Here is an 18,382-nt window from a genome sequence, read left to right as displayed (position 1 = left end):
TCCACCCCTGTTGAGTGGGGGATTTTCTACATGCACCTGTATGGCCTCGGTGACCCCTCTCTCAAACCACCTATTTTCTCGGTCTGAGGTTCCTTGGAGAGGAAGTCAGTGGCTGTTAAACCTTGTGGTGACAGTGTCATTGAGATGCAGGTCTTTCATAGAAGCTTGTATTGTGAAGGATGTGATTAACAATGGTAAAATAACAATGGTAGAGTAACAGGAATGCTAGTTAGGAGATATAACATGGCAAACACTAAGTATCAACAATGGAAACAAGTTGCGTGCGTGTGTGATTCATACACGCACCCCCCCCCTCAGTTATCCATAAGTTGTAACCCCACCAGCCCAGATCCCAGGCATGTTACTTACCCCAGAGTGGTGAAAACCAAGTTGAACTCCATGAAACGGGCATCCAAGGGCTGCCCAGGTCATTTCAGTGGAGCCGAGTTGAACTTTACCATGAATGAGAGTGACTGTAGGTGAGGATGGACACTCAGAAATCCTGTGGGATGGGATGCAGTCTCTTCCCAGCTGGGTGGGTGTGATTTGAAATCAGCCTTTGCTCTCCCCCCACCCGCCCTTTTTTTTTGAAGATACAGTTTTCACACACATTTAAAGCTTTGAAATTACGTCCCACTAAATTTAAAAAAAAAAAACCTTTTAAGGAAGCAAATGTAAGACAAACTAAAAATTCTGTCGTGATTGCAGTATGTACAGCAGAGACAAAAATCTGTAATATATTGTAAGTACTCTGTACTCACACTACCAGCAGAAAACCTCCTTCTCTGTAGCTCCTTTGTGGACAAACTTTTTCCCCCTATTTTTGATTTCTACGCCACAAGATGCTTTCCAAGGATCTCATCAGTTCCTCAGCTTCGTGTTAATCTGTTTTAGCTGCGTCTTGATCTTTTTGAGAACAGTTATACCCTGGCAATTATTTTGAACTCAAGTATTCCAGGAACAAGAGGAATCTTGGGTGGCTGAGAGAAGGTGGTTAAATGGATACCTGTGCTTTCTTCTAGCCAAAGTGGGCAGATAAGGCATTTATCTTGTGGGAAACTTAGCCAGGAGCAGGCTGGCAAAGGATGGGGGAACTTGCCCTTCTGTTTGCCCAGAAAATGACCACTGCCTGACCTGCTACTTATAGGCTAGTAGTAGTAGCAGCAGAAGTAGATGACCCAACTCCGGGAGGCAGTGGAAGACAGGAGGGCCTGGCGTGCTCTGGTCCATGGGGTCACGAAGACTCGGACACGACTTGACAACTAAACAACAACAAAGTAGCAGCCAGTTCTTCATAGAGATGCAGTCTGAGGTCATCAGGCTGAAGTTGGGTGATTAACTTTGGAGGTTGAAAAGAAACCTTGGTGCTTTCGTGCGGTGCTGCTGGCCGTCTGCACCACAGCCCGTCCTTTTGAATCCTGAAGAGTAGCATTAAGTGATGCTTGACTGGGCTCTGGGATGGGCTGAGATGGATTTTACTGCAATTAAATTTGATCTTGATTGTGTGTTAAACGGAATAATTCTGTGTGCCGCTCTTGAGAGTAGCTGTTTAAAAATGATGTCATCTGTAGTGTGAAATTTGCAGGATAGGCAGCTGGCAGGAGACATCTTCTGTTTAAGACTCCAAGGCTTGATTCATCCCTTAAACAGAAACAGACCAGGATCACGCCGTATTCTGAGCTTGGTCCTTCATGCTTGAGATGAAAAATAACCTTGATGGGAAGGTGTTTTTACAGACTTGGTTTTCTTTTTCTTTTTTTCTTCCTATGAAAAATATGTTAAGTAGTTTTATAGGTTTTTCACCACATATTCCCCTTTGCTAATTAACTGTGTGGTAAGTATTTTAAATGCCGTATAAATGTTGGCCCATTTCATTTTGGGACTTGGTTTGCTGCTATAGATCCATCTCGCCATCTATAATCAGTGGTTTCCATCCTTGGATAACCCAGGATGTTCTTGGACTGCAACTCCCAGAAACTCTGGCCAGCATATCTGGCGGTGAAGGCTTCTGGGAGTTGCAGTCCAAGAATTCCTGGGTCACCCAAGGTTGGGAAACACTGTTCTGAGAGTGTTTAATCTGAAGAGGTTATAATCACATTTACTCTTTCGAAGTTTTGTTGTGCTGCCTATATGTAAAGCCTAAAGGTCTCCTTTTTTGTGTGTATTGCACTATGCTGCAGAGGAGTCTGGGAAACATCATGAGAGTATGTCCTTAATAGATTTGCTGGTGCTTTATGGTGGTGGGGACCTTGTGCACAGGATCTGACTATTAGGTATTCAGAATGAACCTAAGGAGAGATATAAGCATTTGGTTGCTTTGTGTTCAGTTGGATTTGCTGTTTAGTAAGTGTATTTTTGGTCTGGGCCAAAACTTCCTGTGTTACACACTGAGATTTTGTACAGGCATTTTCTGCAAATGAAAACTGATAATACTAAAATCCAAATTGCTACTTTCTTATCTCATTATTATTCCATCATTTTACTATACTTGAGTGGCTTACAGCCCAATACAGTACATACAATAGCTGAGTGTTGTTATATAGACAGGGTTGTCTTGGATCCCAGTATTTGGGAGTAAAGTAGGAGAGACATCAAATTTAAAAAAAAAATCAAGTAAATAATTACATGTGGGTGGCTGTTATATTACAAGCAGTTCTTTAGCCTGCTGTGTTATAACATTCTCAAAGAACTGCTGCAATTGTTTTATAAGAAGAGATAAATTATTACTTTATGATGAGGATGCTGAATTGTTACTACTGATGAAATACAGAGTAGTTTGTTGCTTTGAGTAGCACTGGTGGTTTAAAAACGCAGGGGAAAGAAACTTAAGTGCAAGTGTATCAAAATAGAGATAAATGTCTGCTTCTGAATCAAAGTTACCATTTCCTAGTAAGCTTTCGTTCTTTGAATTTGTTCAATTACAAGAAGGACTTTTATTTTTAATCAGGAACAAAGCTAAAGCAGAAGATTGCTCACTGTTGGTAAGACAGAATTGTCTTCACAATTAAAGTATTTGTATTTCAAGTTGTTAAATCTTATTCCAGAAAAGAGGTAGAATTGTCAGTATTTTAGAATGATATGCTGGCTCTTACCCTTTAGGATTACTTTTACTTTGTCTTATAGAGAGTATAACCGGTTATTAATAGGCAGTCCCGGGTCTCCTCATGCTGCTCACTCCTGAATCAGGAAAGAATATTTGTTATGGGACTTTTCTGAGGTTGAGTTGAAAGCATATTTTTATCCGAGCTAATTTGTGATAAACCAACAAGAGCCAGTGACTCCCAGATATTCAGACGTACCAGGGACAGAATGATTATTTCCTGCTCACCCACTCACTACAAATTCTAAATTATATTGCTGCTATGGAAGAAGTTTGGGGTAATCAGGCAGGGACTTTTATGTTCAGAGAGACTGAGCTCCTTTTAGTTCTGGAACTTGGCTAATTCCTGGGCCCAGAATTTATTTATTTTTTTAAAAAAAATTCCCATTGAATCAATTTTGTACTGTTTGACTCATCTTAAAATTCTAGCATAAACTGCAAGACTAAACTCTGCCCCAGGCTGTCTGGCTAATTTCCTCCATAAAATTATAAGAAACTGTGCTTACAAGAGGCCACTCAGCATTGGAATTCCTTGTTTCTGTCCCTGTTCGCCCACTAACAGGTCTGAGGCTTGCTCTCAGGTCACAATGTGTAGGTTTGCATCTTTAATTTGAAAATTGCGGCAATTTGGACGAGGCTGCCCCTGTAGTTAGGACCGTCTGACAATAGGTGTAGTAGAAGATTCAGAATGTTCTAAGAGTGGTATCTCATCTATTAAACACACATCCAACTTTTCCTCCAGAAATTTCAGAGTAGCATTTTATCCTTCCACAAGAATCCTGTGAATTAGTCTAGATTGACAACGGGCTTCCCGAAGAATTGGTGTTGAAACAACAAGTTAAAAGAAATGTGAAACTACCACTAAAGCTATTAATACAATTTCAGGTGTTTTTTTCCTGTCCTCTCTTCTCCATCTGATGTGGTACCACTGACCATCAGTGGTTATTGCATAGCATTTTTCTCTCTCACCCCCCCCCTCAAGTTTTGGAACAATCATGTTATAACGGACTATTTTTAAAGGGTAGGCAAACCTTTCCTGAGTTCATCTGAAGAGAAGCATCAGTCTTAGAGCAATGACGTTTTTAAAGCTATTGGATCAGGGAGCATTCATTATGGGCCTCACAGAGCATGTGAAGTCTTGGAATGAGGAATGTCCTGTTGAAATTGGCACTTGAACCAGCTTGATGTCCAGGATTTATGAATAGTTTTCTGTCTTGATTACCATTCTGATTTAATCCAGCATTGGAAAGCTTTTAGAAATGCAAAAGCCAGAGCAGAAAATGCACAGTCCTCGAATATTATATGTGCTTTCTAACAGGCTTGAGTGCGTTTTGAGACTCCATTTCTTTTTAACACATATGTACACTTCTTGCAAAGTAACAATTTGAAATCTTCCAGATAAACTATCATCCTCACTTTTCCCTGTTAATTGAAACTCTGAGGGGAACATTTTTAAAAACTCATGTATATTTCTCTAACATAGTGATATTGCTAAGTGCTGACTGAAAAATACTATGGCATCAGTTTTCCATTGCAAACTTTGTGTGTTTGGTTACAAAAACTGTGTTGTCTGTACTTCTGTTTTCTTTTGTAGTTTTATATTTAGACCAAATAACTATGATATTTTGTATCATCCTCCCTTTAAAAAAAAGTAATTGATTTATTTGTTTTGTTTATGCCATCCCAGTAATTTTACAAGTCTTTGTTACAAGTTTGCAATGTGTCATTCTTGATGGGATGGGGCTGGAAGGAGGTTAACACCTTTGAGCCCAAGAGGTGTAGCTCCTGGATTATTTGTTGATCTAAGATACCTTCTTGCATGTTGCTGGACACACTTTCAGAAGATGATTGTCTTTTTGCTCATCCTGAACTACAGCCCTCTTCCACTCCTTCCTGGTAAATCTTCTGAAGCATAGGTAAGAAGGAAAATAACTCACTGGAAGAATGCAGAGGGGGTCACCCCACGTTTCAGAAGTCTCAGCATTGTTACTATCCTCATACACAGAAATCTTGCAATGGGATTAAATTTGTGTCTTAACTACAGAGATCCATAGATTACTTGCCCCCCCCAATGCCTCCTCTGTGCACGTTCAAATGCACACATTTGTTTTCTTCCATGTGACTTTTCTGAAAATGGTACGCCAGTCATTTTATAGTCAGTTATATATGTCTGGGGTTAAAAGAAGAGATTGATGTGGTGGGGAAATAAGTCTGCCAGTGAGACTAGAGGGGAGTTTGTCACCGCAGCTGGACTGAGTACAGTGTACATTTCCCTGTGCCATATGCACCGCAGTGTGATGATGGGGGGGGGGGGGAGGTCAGGCATGATTTCAGACTGATCCCACAGTTGAGAGCCATGCAAAATTCACTGTCTGAAGTCCCAAGTGTTAAGCATGCACAAGAACTATGCACAGCCTTGGAGGCTAAACATTTCATCTTGAAGCACTCTTCAGCCTTCTTCCCTCTGTCATAGTGATCTTTTTCATTGGCATCCTGATTTTTAAAAAACAAAACACACTGTTTGTACAGTGGCTCTTCAACTCAAAAGGCTGCCATTACTATACCACTTTGTTGTGTTGGCTTGTGGGGAGGAGAAATCCTGTGTGGAGATGCCTACATTTGTAGTACAAAGTACAAGTGGAAAATGCCTGCTCCTAGACGAAAGGTACTTACTTGTATGTTCATGAGTCCTACAGAACTGGGAGCTGTTTTCATTCCTGCCAGGGTGTTAGAGGACCTTTTGTCAATATTAAAATAGAAAGGAGGAAGCTGCCATTTACCTAAAAGTACTCTCATGTTGAAAAATTGAAATACATATCAAATTTTCTTTTAGAAGGCAAGGTGCATTGTACATAGTTACAAAAGATGCATTTTTTAAAATGTTGTTCTCTTCAGTAATACATCAATACCTTCATACTTCTATATAGACTGCAGGCTAGACAAGGACAATCCCCATTGAATTTACAAGGCTTAGTTATGAGTAAACATGTAGGGTAGTCTTTAAATGTAATAATATTGTATGCAACTTGCTATTAGAATAAATCACGTTTCGATACTTTGTGCTTAATACATGATTCACCCCATCCCTGTAAAATATCTTCAAAGTACTATTTTAAGAAGGCTTTAATTGGAATCAGTGCTTGAAATTCTGGATTGCTTTATATTTGGTTCATCACTTACACAATGTCTTTGCATTGCACACCCTGAGAGATTTTCAACAGTGCAGTTTGTGAGTTGGAAGGGTCTGGCATAATGCTTTAGCTTGGCCCCAAAATTAGCAAGTCTACTAGACTGGAGTTTGGAGCAAGTTGAAGTAGTATGAATCTCTCATGCCTCCTCTGTTTTGATCTGCAAACACTGTGCCAACAAAGACTTCCTTCTCACTTCATAAAAAAAGAGCAGAAGAAAGTCTTGGGCAGTGCTGATCTTCAGAGCAGCAGCAATTTCTGCCCTCTTCCAAAGCTCAGTGCGAAAATTAGAGGCCTTTGTTGGGTTCGCTGCCTTTAATTGAATGAAAGGTGATGGTGGTGGTAGAGAAGGCTCTGTGTATTCTCTGGTAATCCTGTGTTGCCAAACAGTTTGTTCCATGTCTTGCCCCTAGCAAGAAAACCTGTGGACGCCTGGTCAAGCCTCTGAAAGAACTATTTTAAAATGCTGCTTCAAACAGGGTTTCACTCATCATTCTGAAAGCAGGAGGGGAAAATATATTTGTAATCCTATTGAATGGTGTCGATTACAGGCAGCTGTCTGACCTTGCCAAACCTTTGGGCAACTAAGCAGTGTGTGTTCGGATGGATATGTAAGTGTGTGTGTGTGTGTGCAAGCATGTGTGGGCATGTACATGAAGATGTATCGGGAAGCAGTGCCTAGAATGTAGTGTGAAAGCTTTAGAACCACTGCTAACAGTCTGCTTCTGATCAGTACTACAGTTCTTTTTCAATATAGTATAGAATATTAGGTAACATTTGACCGGCTTTGTGCTTAACTTCACAGAAGTTGTTGCCTACCAAGTTGTGGCTGCCTGTAGTCAGATGCTTTAAAGACTGGTTTTTCTCCCAGCTGTTTAATTTAAAGAGCCTTTGTCTGATCACCTGGAGCCAGCTGAGATATCCTCAGTTCAAACCTCATTCTCAGCCAGGAACGCACAAGGTTAGCTGTAGGCATGCTGATGTTCCCTCTGCCCACTTCAGACCATGAACAACTAATAAAGAATCATGTGAATGACTAAACTGGCGTAGCTCTGTGGAGTAGTAATTTTTGTGGACATAATTACTTTAACTTACTTTCTTTTCACAACCACCCTGTGAGATAGATTAATATTTCAAATGCAAGTAATGAAAGAAGCATATGGAGTTCCCCTCATAGTTTACGTGGTGAAGTAAATAAGCTGAAAAAACATGACCTGTTAGTGGCCACCCAAATTAGCTTTGGTGACTAAATGGGTTTTTGAATCTGTCAGTTCTACTGTGAGACTCTGTACATGTTGTATGATTGATACTCTACAGTTTTACTTATTGAATTATCCATGTTTAATAAACTTATCATGATGTAATGTATTAGTATACCTATATGTTTTCTTCTGAGCTGTATTATATCTCCTAAACTATTTTTGCTTTAACAACTATCTCGGCTCCAATGGGCAAACAGAATCTTTACCCTGCTACCTAATCACCTTAATATCCTGAGAGAAGGCTTAACTAGTAATGCCCCAGGGTAGTGACTAGGTCCCAAATTTCTTTGTCCGTTTCTTTTTCTGGGCAGGTTTTGTAGTCTTTTCCCCGAGCATGAATTCAGAATGAAGCGGCGATTTGATGAACAGGAGTCACCCGTGTATGCCTCGCAGCAGAGACGCATCACGAGCAGCACCGAACCTTTCCAACACCAGCATCGGGTGCTGGCCCCGGCACCCCCCGTATATGAGTCGGTTTCAGAGACCATGCAGTCTGCTACTGGGATCCAGTACTCTGTGACTCCTAGCTACCAGGTACAATTGCTCAACAAACACCAAAAGCTAAACCAGATGTTAAGCTTTTAAATCAGCCCCACCCCTGTGCAACATCCTGCTGTCAGGCGTAGGTTGATGCTGGTATTGTTATGATAACAGGTGCCAACTAAAATAAGACGGCATAATTGCAGCCCTGCTTTTCTTTAGCCCAACTGTGGAGGTTTGAGATGCTGCTGCAGAACAGATTGGGCAGCTTAAATGTGTCCTTTCATTACTTGTATTGCTTACCTGAAAAAAATGCAAGAAAGGCTGCAGCTTCCTCATGAGAATGCTTGGTATTAAAATTCTGTGCTAGGTCACCAAGGGGTCCTTCATCTCATGTTGTCCTACAAGTTCAGTTTTTCTATTGGACTTCTTGCTGTGGTGGAAGGAATTTTGGGTTGTGTGGATGTTTCACTTCTTTGGAAATTTCTGAGTGGATCCCAGTGGCTTGTATTTCCTCTCCTCCCTAGGTGTCGACTGTGCCACAGAGCTCCAGCAGTCATGGGCCTACTCTGGCCCCTGTCCATAGTGGACATCACCACCCCACCCCGGTCCAGCCTCATGGAAGCCAGGTGGTACAGAGTCATGCTCACCCAGCACCCCCAGCAGCACCAGTACAGGGGCAGCAGCAGTTCCAGAGGCTTAAGGTAAGGCCAGAGGGGATCCCCTCACCTCCAGAGGGCAAGCTAGTTCTTAAGTTGCTCTTCCAGCAACAAAATGATTCTGCCATTAGTTGAACGGAATGGATGCATTCCGCTCCTGTGCCGCTTATAATAACACTAGCAGAACTGAGGGCAGGAACATCTTAATTTTATCTGAGGTGAGGCTTTGAAAACATTTTTTTGACCAGCAAAAGTTTGGAAATAACTCTTGAAGGTTTCTTTTTGCCTCTTGATGCAAAACTCTTCTTGTACTCTGAGCTAACAGGACTAGATAAGGTGTTTCGAGGAGCAGCAGTAATTAAATGTCAGCTTACTTTATTGTTTGCTTGATAAAAGGCAAGTTTTGGTTCTCCCAAGGTTTTTCAGTACATTTAATGTATATAAAAGCAAGAAAACCCACGCAAGTGCAGGCTGCTCTGTTCTTAAAACCTTGGTGGTAATGATGGTTGGTAAAAAATACCAGAATGCCCCTTGTCAATGGAGGAGTTGAGCTGTGATTGGTTGTAACATACGCAGGTAGTACTGTATATAGATGTACAACCTGTATTTCACATTATTTGGAAGGCTGTTCCGAGCTATGAAATGGGAAGCTATATGAACAAAATGTTTTGAAAGGTAAAATTCCGTGTAATTGGTTTTTAAAAGGAACAGTGTAGAGTTTCCATGGATACTGACAGCAGTAATATGTATTTACAAGACCGGGGGAATCCCAGACATCTCAGTGTTTAAGCACCTAAACATACTAAAGTGTATGTGATGTAAGAGTGTATATTTATTCTTCAGTTCTGTGGAAGTGAAAGAAGGTGAAAATGCCTCTTTCAGAAGTAGAAATCATTCGAGAAATGCTGGCTTCTGTTTAAAGTATAACGGCATCACAGCATTTCACTTTTAGTGTCGGAGCTGAAATGCCATATTTAAAAACTGGCTTTTAACCATGCTGTTCTTTGGCACAGAAAAATAAATTGAATATATTCTTTGTTTTAACCTCAGTGCTGAACCAAAGTTTCTGTCAGTGAATGCAGGAAAATTATTCTGTGCCTGGCAATACATTTGAGGAAAGATTATCTCCCCACCTCACCCCACCTGCTTCCTTTTGGCTGTTGCTAAAACAGAAACTAAGATGTCACTCTCATTTTTATTTTTTGCAAGTAGAAATACAGCTTTACTTGCGGGGGGGGGAGGAAAGAAGGGTGGTTGGGGCCTAATATATTTCTGTGGAAATCAGTTTAAAGATGTCATTTTCGAGGGCTAGCCCACCAACCTGCATGGAAGCAGTTGGGGTGAACTGCTGTTCGGTTTATGCGCAGACAGAGGCTGTTTCAGTGCCTTGTGTTGTGTACCTTTCTTGAGGATAGCAGTCATAAGCAGCAAACTGTACAACACAGAGGAGAGACCTGCGCCTCTTGGTTAAAGCAAAGCAGAAATAAATCTCCTGTGCCATGGGCTGCAGCAGCACATGTTGCCCTTCTTTCTGCCTGCAAAGGCTCTTGGGTTGCCCAACCCTGCTTCCCGAGTCAAGAGAGCGATATACGCGGGGCAGGCTTGGTGTTTTGGTGAACTGAGCTGAACAGTTTTGAGATGACTAGCTTGCTGTTGACCTACGTCTTGCATCCAGGATGAGGGCCGACGTGTATGAATGGAGAAAGTTGTGGGGAAAAGCTGCATCTTAAGCCATGTCTCTTTATTTTTACCCTAGGTAGAAGATGCCCTCTCCTACCTTGACCAAGTGAAGCTACAGTTTGGCAGCCAGCCTCAAGTCTACAATGACTTCTTGGACATAATGAAGGAGTTTAAATCTCAAAGGTATGACAAACAGGGCTGCGTTGACAATATCTGGGATTTCTGATAATATCCTGTTTCTGAATTTCCCTTCTTTTCCCCCTTGGAATTCATTCCAGTGTTTCTCTCTTTCTTGTCTGTCTGTTCTTGATCATTAATTTTGCGTATAACAGCCTCCCATCCCTGTTAACATTCTCATTTCTAGGAATCTGTCAGCTGATAGATTCCTTAAGCAGGGGGTAGGAGTTGATGGCCTTAAGCTCCTTCCAACTCAATTAGTCCATGATTCTATGATTCTGTATTTGGATTCCTGCATTGAGTAGGGGGCTGGACTCGATGGCCTTCTATGCTCCTTCCAACTCCATCATTCTATGAATCTGTGAAGGTTGATTTTACTCATGTTCTCATTTAAAAAAAAAAAATCCAAAGTCCTTTGCTTCTACATTCGATTTTTTTAATGTTCTTTTTAAAATCTGCATTATTTTGTTTCATTTCCCCCCCCACCCTTTTTATCCTCTTCCCTTTGTTTGTGTATTTTCTAGTTTTGCTAGTAGCTGTAAGGCTTGTTTGTTTATTTTTAGCAATCTGCCTTTAAAAGTCACGCCATGTTGTTTCTTGATACAAGTTTGGAACCAGTGACACACTTCTCTGTTTATCTCTATCTCTCTTTTTTTTTTTTGGTCTGTTCTTTGTACAGCATTGACACTCCCGGAGTGATCAGCCGCGTGTCCCAGCTGTTCAAAGGCCACCCTGATTTAATAATGGGCTTCAACACCTTCTTGCCCCCGGGCTACAAAATAGAAGTGCAGACGAATGACATGGTGAATGTAACAACGCCGGGACAGGTTCACCAGATCCCAGCTCATGGCCTCCAGCCTCAGCCGCAGCCGCAGCCACAGCATCCATCACAGCCCTCAGCACAGTCTGCCCCAACGCCGGCACAGCCGGCACCACAGCCACCGCCTGCCAAGATCAGTAAGGTAAATACAAGGAGAAATCAGTAGCATGTAGCTGAGTCTCCAGAATGTGTGTGGTTTCGGACTTTGAATGGAGAAGACTCTCTCAGGGAACAAGGCAAGGTTAACCTGTGATGTCATTAGGGCAGGCGGTGAGTCTGGAGTCAGTTTTCTGCCTCAACGGTAAAGGTTCCCCTTGACCTTTAGTCCAGTCATGTCTGACTCTAGGGCGTGGTGCTCATCCCTGTCTCCAAGCCGTAGAGCCAGCGTTTGTCCATAGACAGTTTCCGTGGTCACGTGGCCAGCGTTACTAGACACAGAACGCTGTTACCTTCCTACCAAGGTGGTACCTATTTATCGACTTGCATTTTTACATGCTTTCGAACTGCTAGGTTGGCAGGAGCTGGGACAAGTGACGGGAGCTCACTCCATCGCGTGGATTCGATCTTACGACGGCTGGTCTTCCGACCTTGCAGCCCAGAGGCTTCTGCGGTTTAACCCACAGTGTGGGAAGTTCCCACAGCGCCACCACGTCCCATTTTCTGCCACTGGACTGCCCCAAATACCTAAAATTACGAAAAAACAAATCCCTTCTCTAAAGGTAGAAGTGCCAGATGTCCGCTTCCAGTTTTGAAAGATTTTTTTTCTTTTGTTAAACATATCTGGGAAGCCCAGAAGGCAAATTGCTGCTCTTGAAGACTTGAGGGAAATGGTTGTTCTCTTCCTCGTCTGGAAACTAATGGAATGCTGGAGCCACGGAAAGAATTTTGGGGGCCGTACTCATCAACCCTGAGGCCAGCATCCTGGTCACTGTTTGTACGGACAGAGCTCCACTTACGGCTGTTGCCACAGCAATCTCTGAAGAAAGCGTCAGCTGAAAATCAGCTTTCAAGAGTGAGTGGCATGATCACGCTGCATCACATGGAGCTCCATTTGTATCACTATTGAGCAGGATGCTGGCTTTTATAATTAAGAATATAGTTGCCAGAATGAACCGTTGGGCAGCTGTCTTAATGTGGCTTAATCCTCCAGCAAGGTTTGTGTGAGATTTGTTGAAATAGATGGCTCCATGATACCGACTTGAGTTTTCCATCTAAGGCTCCAAAATGTCTTGGGCTCACCCTTCCATATTTGCACCCTTTTCACCCATGGCACTAAAATTTCTTCTTTGTGCTTTGTTGGGTGCCCTAATGAATGACATGTAAATAATCCAGCCTCACGGTTGGGCTAGTGAAAGGAGAGTGCTGCTTTGGGGAAGGAGCGATCCTTGATCGGGCAAAGAGGGTGAGATTAACCTGGTTGTAAAAGTACTTTGTTGAACAAACAGGCATCAGAAACAGTTTTCATTCTGATTTTTAAATGCTCAATCTGTTTTGGCACACAGCTCCTTAAAAGGCTGTGTGCTGAAATGTATTGGGCATTTTAAAACTGGATTAAAGACTATTTATATTTTTCTACATCCTGGGACTCAGTCTCTCATTCTGATTATTGAATACACCAGTTCCTTGTGTTTCTGAACAAACAGAGCCCAGATTCCTAGTTTTGGCAGCTGGCGTATTTCGTGCTAGCACTTTCCTGAGTACAGCTCCCTGAACCAGTGTCTCCTTCCTCTTTCTCAGCCTTCCCAGTTACAGACGCATACACCAGCCAGCCAGCAGACTCCCCCAATCCCCTATGCATCCCCTCGCTCACCACCAGTGCAACCCCACACGCCTGTGACAATCTCGCTTGGAACCACACCCTCTCTTCAGAATAATCAGCCTGTTGAGTTCAATCATGCCATCAACTATGTCAACAAAATCAAGAATCGTTTCCAGGGACAGCCTGACATTTACAAGGCTTTCTTGGAGATTCTCCATACCTACCAGGTGAGTGGAAAGCTGTATGTCCCCAAAGATATTTTATTCCTGTTCTGTAGTTCGTGAGATGTTGAAGGGAAGAATTACTTATGAAGCAGAAGAGATGTAATAGTGGCAGTGTGAGCACAAGTAAACAGCCAACTGGTTCAGTTTTTCAGGAAGTCAACTGAAGGGCAAAAGTGTTCTGCAGAGATACTTAAAATTGTAATTTATGGAGATGGGACATAGAAAAGGGCATAGCACCTGTAGAATAGCCAAGTGTGATTCTCAGGTGTCTTCACCTTTCACAATCAGGTACTAAGCTTCTGTGTGGTTGTTTCCTTTGACCAGTTGCTTCTGTTCCCCCAAGGAATCAAACTAGATACCTTGTTTTTTCTTTTCTTTTTTTTAAAGCACTAAGAGAACAGAAATTGATACAGAGAACTGCTAAAAGCTTTCCTTTTCTTGAACTTCCTCTTCTATCTCATCCTAGAAAGAGCAGCGAAATGCCAAGGAAGCAGGAGGGAACTACACACCAGCCTTGACTGAGCAGGAGGTCTATGCCCAGGTGGCCCGTCTCTTTAAGAACCAGGAAGACCTGCTCTCAGAATTTGGCCAGTTCCTGCCAGATGCAAATAGCTCTGTGGTGAGTTGAGTCCTCGGTGTTATTGCTTAGAGCACCAATGAAATACATTTGCATAATTCTTGTCCAGTATAGGATCCAAGGATCATTAACAGCCTTGTGTGTGATTTATTTTTTGACAATAAGCTATTAAGCAAGACAACGGCAGAGAAGGTGGAGTCTGTGAGGAATGACCATGGGGGAACGGTCAAGAAGCCACAGCTAAACAGCAAACAGCAAAGACCGAATCAGAACGGCTGTCAGATCCGGCGGCACGCCGCACCTGGAACAACCCCTCCAGTGAAGGTGAGAATCGTTCAGCGCTTCCATTCATAAGACTGGTAATGGATGCTGCCTACATGAATATTAAAATAGCAGTTTTGCAAATTGGTGGCTTATTCCAGAGGGAGTGACTGCGTTGAGTGGGTTGCAAGAAAAACCCACGATGCTCTGTGGTTTTTAAATAAGAATGGATAACATTTTGGCGCAGGCATCAGCACACTAGAACAAACTTTGTCTGGTGCATGACAGGTTATTGTTACTATCTTTAAGAACAGGTTCACTGTAACTTTTTAAAAGCTTTTGTTTTGGTCCAAGTATGGACTGCCATTAACTGGAAGGTATTTTCATGTCCGCTTTTTGCAGAAGAAACCAAAGCTCCTCAGTTTGAAAGACTCAACAATGGTGGAAGCTGGGAAACATGGAACAGAATCTCTGTTCTTTGACAAGGTGAGGCAACATTGCAAACAAGGGTTTCGGGACAACTTCTATCCGTTAATAGACAGAAAATGACTTTTTGGACTGATTTGGTCCCCACTTGGGGTAAGTCAGCCTGGAAAACTAGTTCAGTTGGCCTGGTAGATACAAGCCCTGAAGTTGGTTTTGTCCCCAGCAACTCCCACTGAGTTCTGTGTCTATCAATAAAATGGTCTGTCGGGGGAAAATAGATTTGCCCTCTGCTTTTGGGTTCCCCCTGAATGTGTCCTGTTTCTTTACTTTACTTTATTTGGATTTTTACCAAGGTCTACTCGGGGCGGCTTACAAAAAACATGATAAAATACAATAAAAATATAATTACTAAAAGCTTATTTATACAACCAACTAACTAATGAATATATACATTATCAAGATGGGAAACTAAAGAACAAGACAGTTAATTTTCTCTTTCTGTAATCATGTAAGTATCGCACTGAAAGACCTAACCCTCATCAGAGCTTGGAAAAGTGAATTTTCTTCGACTCCAGCTCTTAGAATTCTGGGAACTGTAGTTTAAAAACATACCTTTTCCAAGACGCACCTCCACCAATGAATATTGCAGGATAAGATTGTATTTTAACTTGGTGTGAGGTATTGTCCCCATTTTTAGTGGCCTCTGGGGCATATACATATTCCTTCAACCTCACCTTTGGGAAATGTTAATTTTGAAGCTTGGAATCAGACCTGGAGGATATTGCACATTTTGATCCTTCCCAAGCAGAAGATCTTTTGCTTTTTTTTTTCTCAGCTCCCCTCCAACTTCCTCTTGTTTTCTTCTGACTTGTTTGTCAAGGTCCGCAAAGCTTTACGCAGCACAGAAGCATATGAGAATTTCCTCCGTTGCCTGGTCATTTTTAATCAGGAGGTGATCTCTCGAACTGAGCTTGTTCAGCTGGTGTCTCCATTTTTGGGGTAAGTGGAATGAGTAATTAGATTTTCTCTAGTGCTCGCCTTCATGTTTCCCTGCGAGCTGTTTGCCTCCTGTGGCTCAGTGGTTAAACTGCAGTACTGTAGTCAGAACTCTGCTCACAATCTGAGTTCGATTCCAACAGGCCCAGTTAGACATTTTGACTCAGCCTTCCATTCTTCTGAGGTTGGTAAAAAATTACCCAGCTCACTGGAGGTGAGGGGCCATGTGCAGCTTTGTGTAATGAAATTGTAAACCACCCAGAGAGTGGTATGTAAGCAGCACACTTGTATTGCCCTCAGCTTAGTAGGTGACCCTGGTGGCTGGATGCAGAGGACATCATTTGGAGAACTGGAAGTTCCAGTAGTTCACACACAGCTCAGCTAGTCTCTCTTCCCATTTCCTTTTTTGTTTGAGCACCATGGGAATAAATAAAATACTTCCATGTCCGGTTATCAGTGAGGCTTCATTGCCATATGGTAGCAACACAACAGGCTGTGATTTATTAAAACCACCTTTCCCTCCCAAATTAAATCATGAAGATGCAGCTGCTTCTTGTTCAAAAACTAAAGCAGTAAACAAGTTCTGGCTCTGTTACTAGAATTTTAACAGTGCAAATCTTGTTTTGAAAAAAAAATTTTTTTCCTGAAGCCATCTTTGTACCGCTAATGGCTTTTGTGTAATATGTTACTCCCTCTTTCTCTTGTCTGTTTCGTTCAGTAAATTCCCAGAGCTGTTCACTTGGTTCAAAAACTTTCTGGGTTATAAAGAATCTACACACATGGAGTCGTTCCCGAAGGAACGAGCCACCGAGGGGATTGCGATGGAGATCGACTACGCCTCTTGTAAGAGGCTGGGCTCCAGCTACCGAGCCTTGCCAAAGAGTTACCAGCAGCCCAAGTGCACAGGTCGGACTCCGTTATGTAAGGAGGTAAGGCGCCGCTCTTTACCCTGGAAGTGGATTTTGGTGGATCTCAGGAAGCTGCCTTTTATCCATTCAGACTGTTTATCCAACTGCTGTCTGCTCCAGCCGGCAGCCGTTCTCCAGGCCCTTAGCGGTAGAGATACTTCACATTATCTGCTATCTGATTTTCCTTCCTGGAAATTGAACCTTGGATTTATTTTCTGTGCCCTTTCTGTTCTCTACCCTTCACCTGTCATTCCTTCCAGAAATGAGGTTCAGGTGAGGCTTCAGCTAGTCAAGTAGCTGGGAGCCCACGGAAAGTCCACCCTAGCCCTTCAGGAAGAGCCCTTGCTCTCAACCCGTCTGCGGGTTGGCTCGACATCGTCCTAACATGGGCAGACTTGTGCTGAATGTGTTGCCAAAACCAGCTGGACAAAATCACGTTTGCCATAAGGGGGCACTGTTGCACGGCAGATGGATCAGCCGTCTGAAATACGCTGCCTGTCTTAAGTTTAAAATGAAGTACTGTAGTGTGAAATCCCCGATGTTCCTGGCAGTTCCATCCCTACCGTTCAAACCAGTGCTGTGATAAGTGCTATATCTATGTGGTTGAACTGGACAGGCTTGTGTTTTGGAAAGAATTTCACTGCTGCTTAAACATGAAAATTAATAAAAGGCATGTTCTCAAATTTGTTTCTCTTTTGAAACATCTACACACTTTTTGATAAAACCTGAATCTGTGTGGTCCTTGCACAATATAAATGTGGAAAAATGCAACAGCTTTATTTAGACCAGATTAATTCAAGCGTCGTTAAAGGCACTCAGGTGTGTGCTTGATGAAGGGATGTTTTAATCTACAAAAGCTTGCATTAAATGTTTGTTTTTTAGTGGTCTAATAAAGGGTGTTGCATTTTCTCACTCTTAAATAAATAAAGATTCTGGGGCTTTCACATCTGAGACCACTGTGATGCAAATTGGTCAGGTTGTATTTTGAAGGCAAAATACTCAATTCTGCAGCTAATAAAAAAGAAGAAGAAAGGGGGAAAACATAAAAACAAACTAGGAAACAAAAGAAGCCATTATGCTTAGTGTTACTAATTGCTGCTTTCCACAGCATGCACACAAAAGTGTACAAAAGGATTTAGGCATGCCAGAGCCATGCCTCATATGCTCAGCCTGGGAAATCCAGTGCTAGCATGTACACAAGAACGTGTTTGCTGTGTAAACTGTAGAGCCACTCCGCGGTACTTTCAAGAGACGTAGACTCCCAGCTACAAGGCACGGTAGTCCTCCTTTGTCTAGGCACATCTCTTAAATGTTGTTGACAAAACTAGAGGGGGAAAGGGAGAAATGAGAAGGGAGAAAGAACCGGGGGAGCGGGGCGGGGGGCTTAAAAGTTATGTTAGAAGAGAAATTGCTGTTCCTTTGATGAGAAGCTTGAGCTGTCCTGTTCAGTTATGCCCAAACAAACACGATACCATCTAGCAGTTATAATCCATGAGCTGAACACACTATAACCAGTAAACCAAAAATTCCAGGAAAACCATGCGTTGCTGCCCTTTTCTGACACATTTGTGGGCATTTTCCAAGTCTTGAAGAGTAGATTTTAAGTAGCCACAAGATTATGGACCGTGCGGTTGTCTTTGAGCTGTTGCTTTCATCTTTCTAAGGTTTTGAACGACACCTGGGTCTCCTTTCCGTCCTGGTCCGAAGACTCCACGTTCGTGAGCTCTAAGAAGACTCAGTACGAAGAGCACATCTACCGGTGTGAGGATGAACGATTTGAGGTACGTAGCTGGAAGAGGATTTCACCTCCGTGGGAATATTGGGATACTGATTTGCAAACGAGACACCACAGCTCTGTGTAGCAT

At 42.4% G+C, this 18,382-nt stretch overlaps 1 protein-coding gene across 6 annotated transcripts in view; it reads left to right on the top strand.

Moving 5' to 3' along the window:
* Nucleotides 1-18,382, top strand: part of SIN3A (SIN3 transcription regulator family member A) — a 40,207-nt gene that overhangs the window by 10,745 nt on the left and 11,080 nt on the right. For 5 of the 6 annotated variants that reach the window (XM_072981819.2, XM_072981817.2, XM_072981816.2 and 2 more), the window contains 11 exons: nt 7,862-8,084; nt 8,558-8,734; nt 10,446-10,552; nt 11,226-11,508; nt 13,104-13,352; nt 13,816-13,968; nt 14,092-14,250; nt 14,590-14,673; nt 15,494-15,612; nt 16,328-16,538; nt 18,182-18,298. In XM_072981819.2, coding sequence (XP_072837920.2) covers nt 7,896-8,084; nt 8,558-8,734; nt 10,446-10,552; nt 11,226-11,508; nt 13,104-13,352; nt 13,816-13,968; nt 14,092-14,250; nt 14,590-14,673; nt 15,494-15,612; nt 16,328-16,538; nt 18,182-18,298 — 1,848 coding nt within the window. In that variant the 5' untranslated portion in view covers nt 7,862-7,895. Of the gene's footprint in view, nt 1-7,135; nt 7,250-7,861; nt 8,085-8,557; nt 8,735-10,445; nt 10,553-11,225; nt 11,509-13,103; nt 13,353-13,815; nt 13,969-14,091; nt 14,251-14,589; nt 14,674-15,493; nt 15,613-16,327; nt 16,539-18,181; nt 18,299-18,382 lie in introns of those variants that run through there. The other variant, XM_072981818.2, reaches the window with a different exon arrangement.

This window comes from Pogona vitticeps, chromosome 12 (genome assembly GCF_051106095.1).
Source record: "Pogona vitticeps strain Pit_001003342236 chromosome 12, PviZW2.1, whole genome shotgun sequence".
NCBI classification, from domain to species: Eukaryota; Metazoa; Chordata; class Lepidosauria; order Squamata; family Agamidae; genus Pogona; species Pogona vitticeps.
Note: the sequence above shows the minus strand (reverse complement) of the source record. Positions and strands in the feature narration are given on the sequence as shown.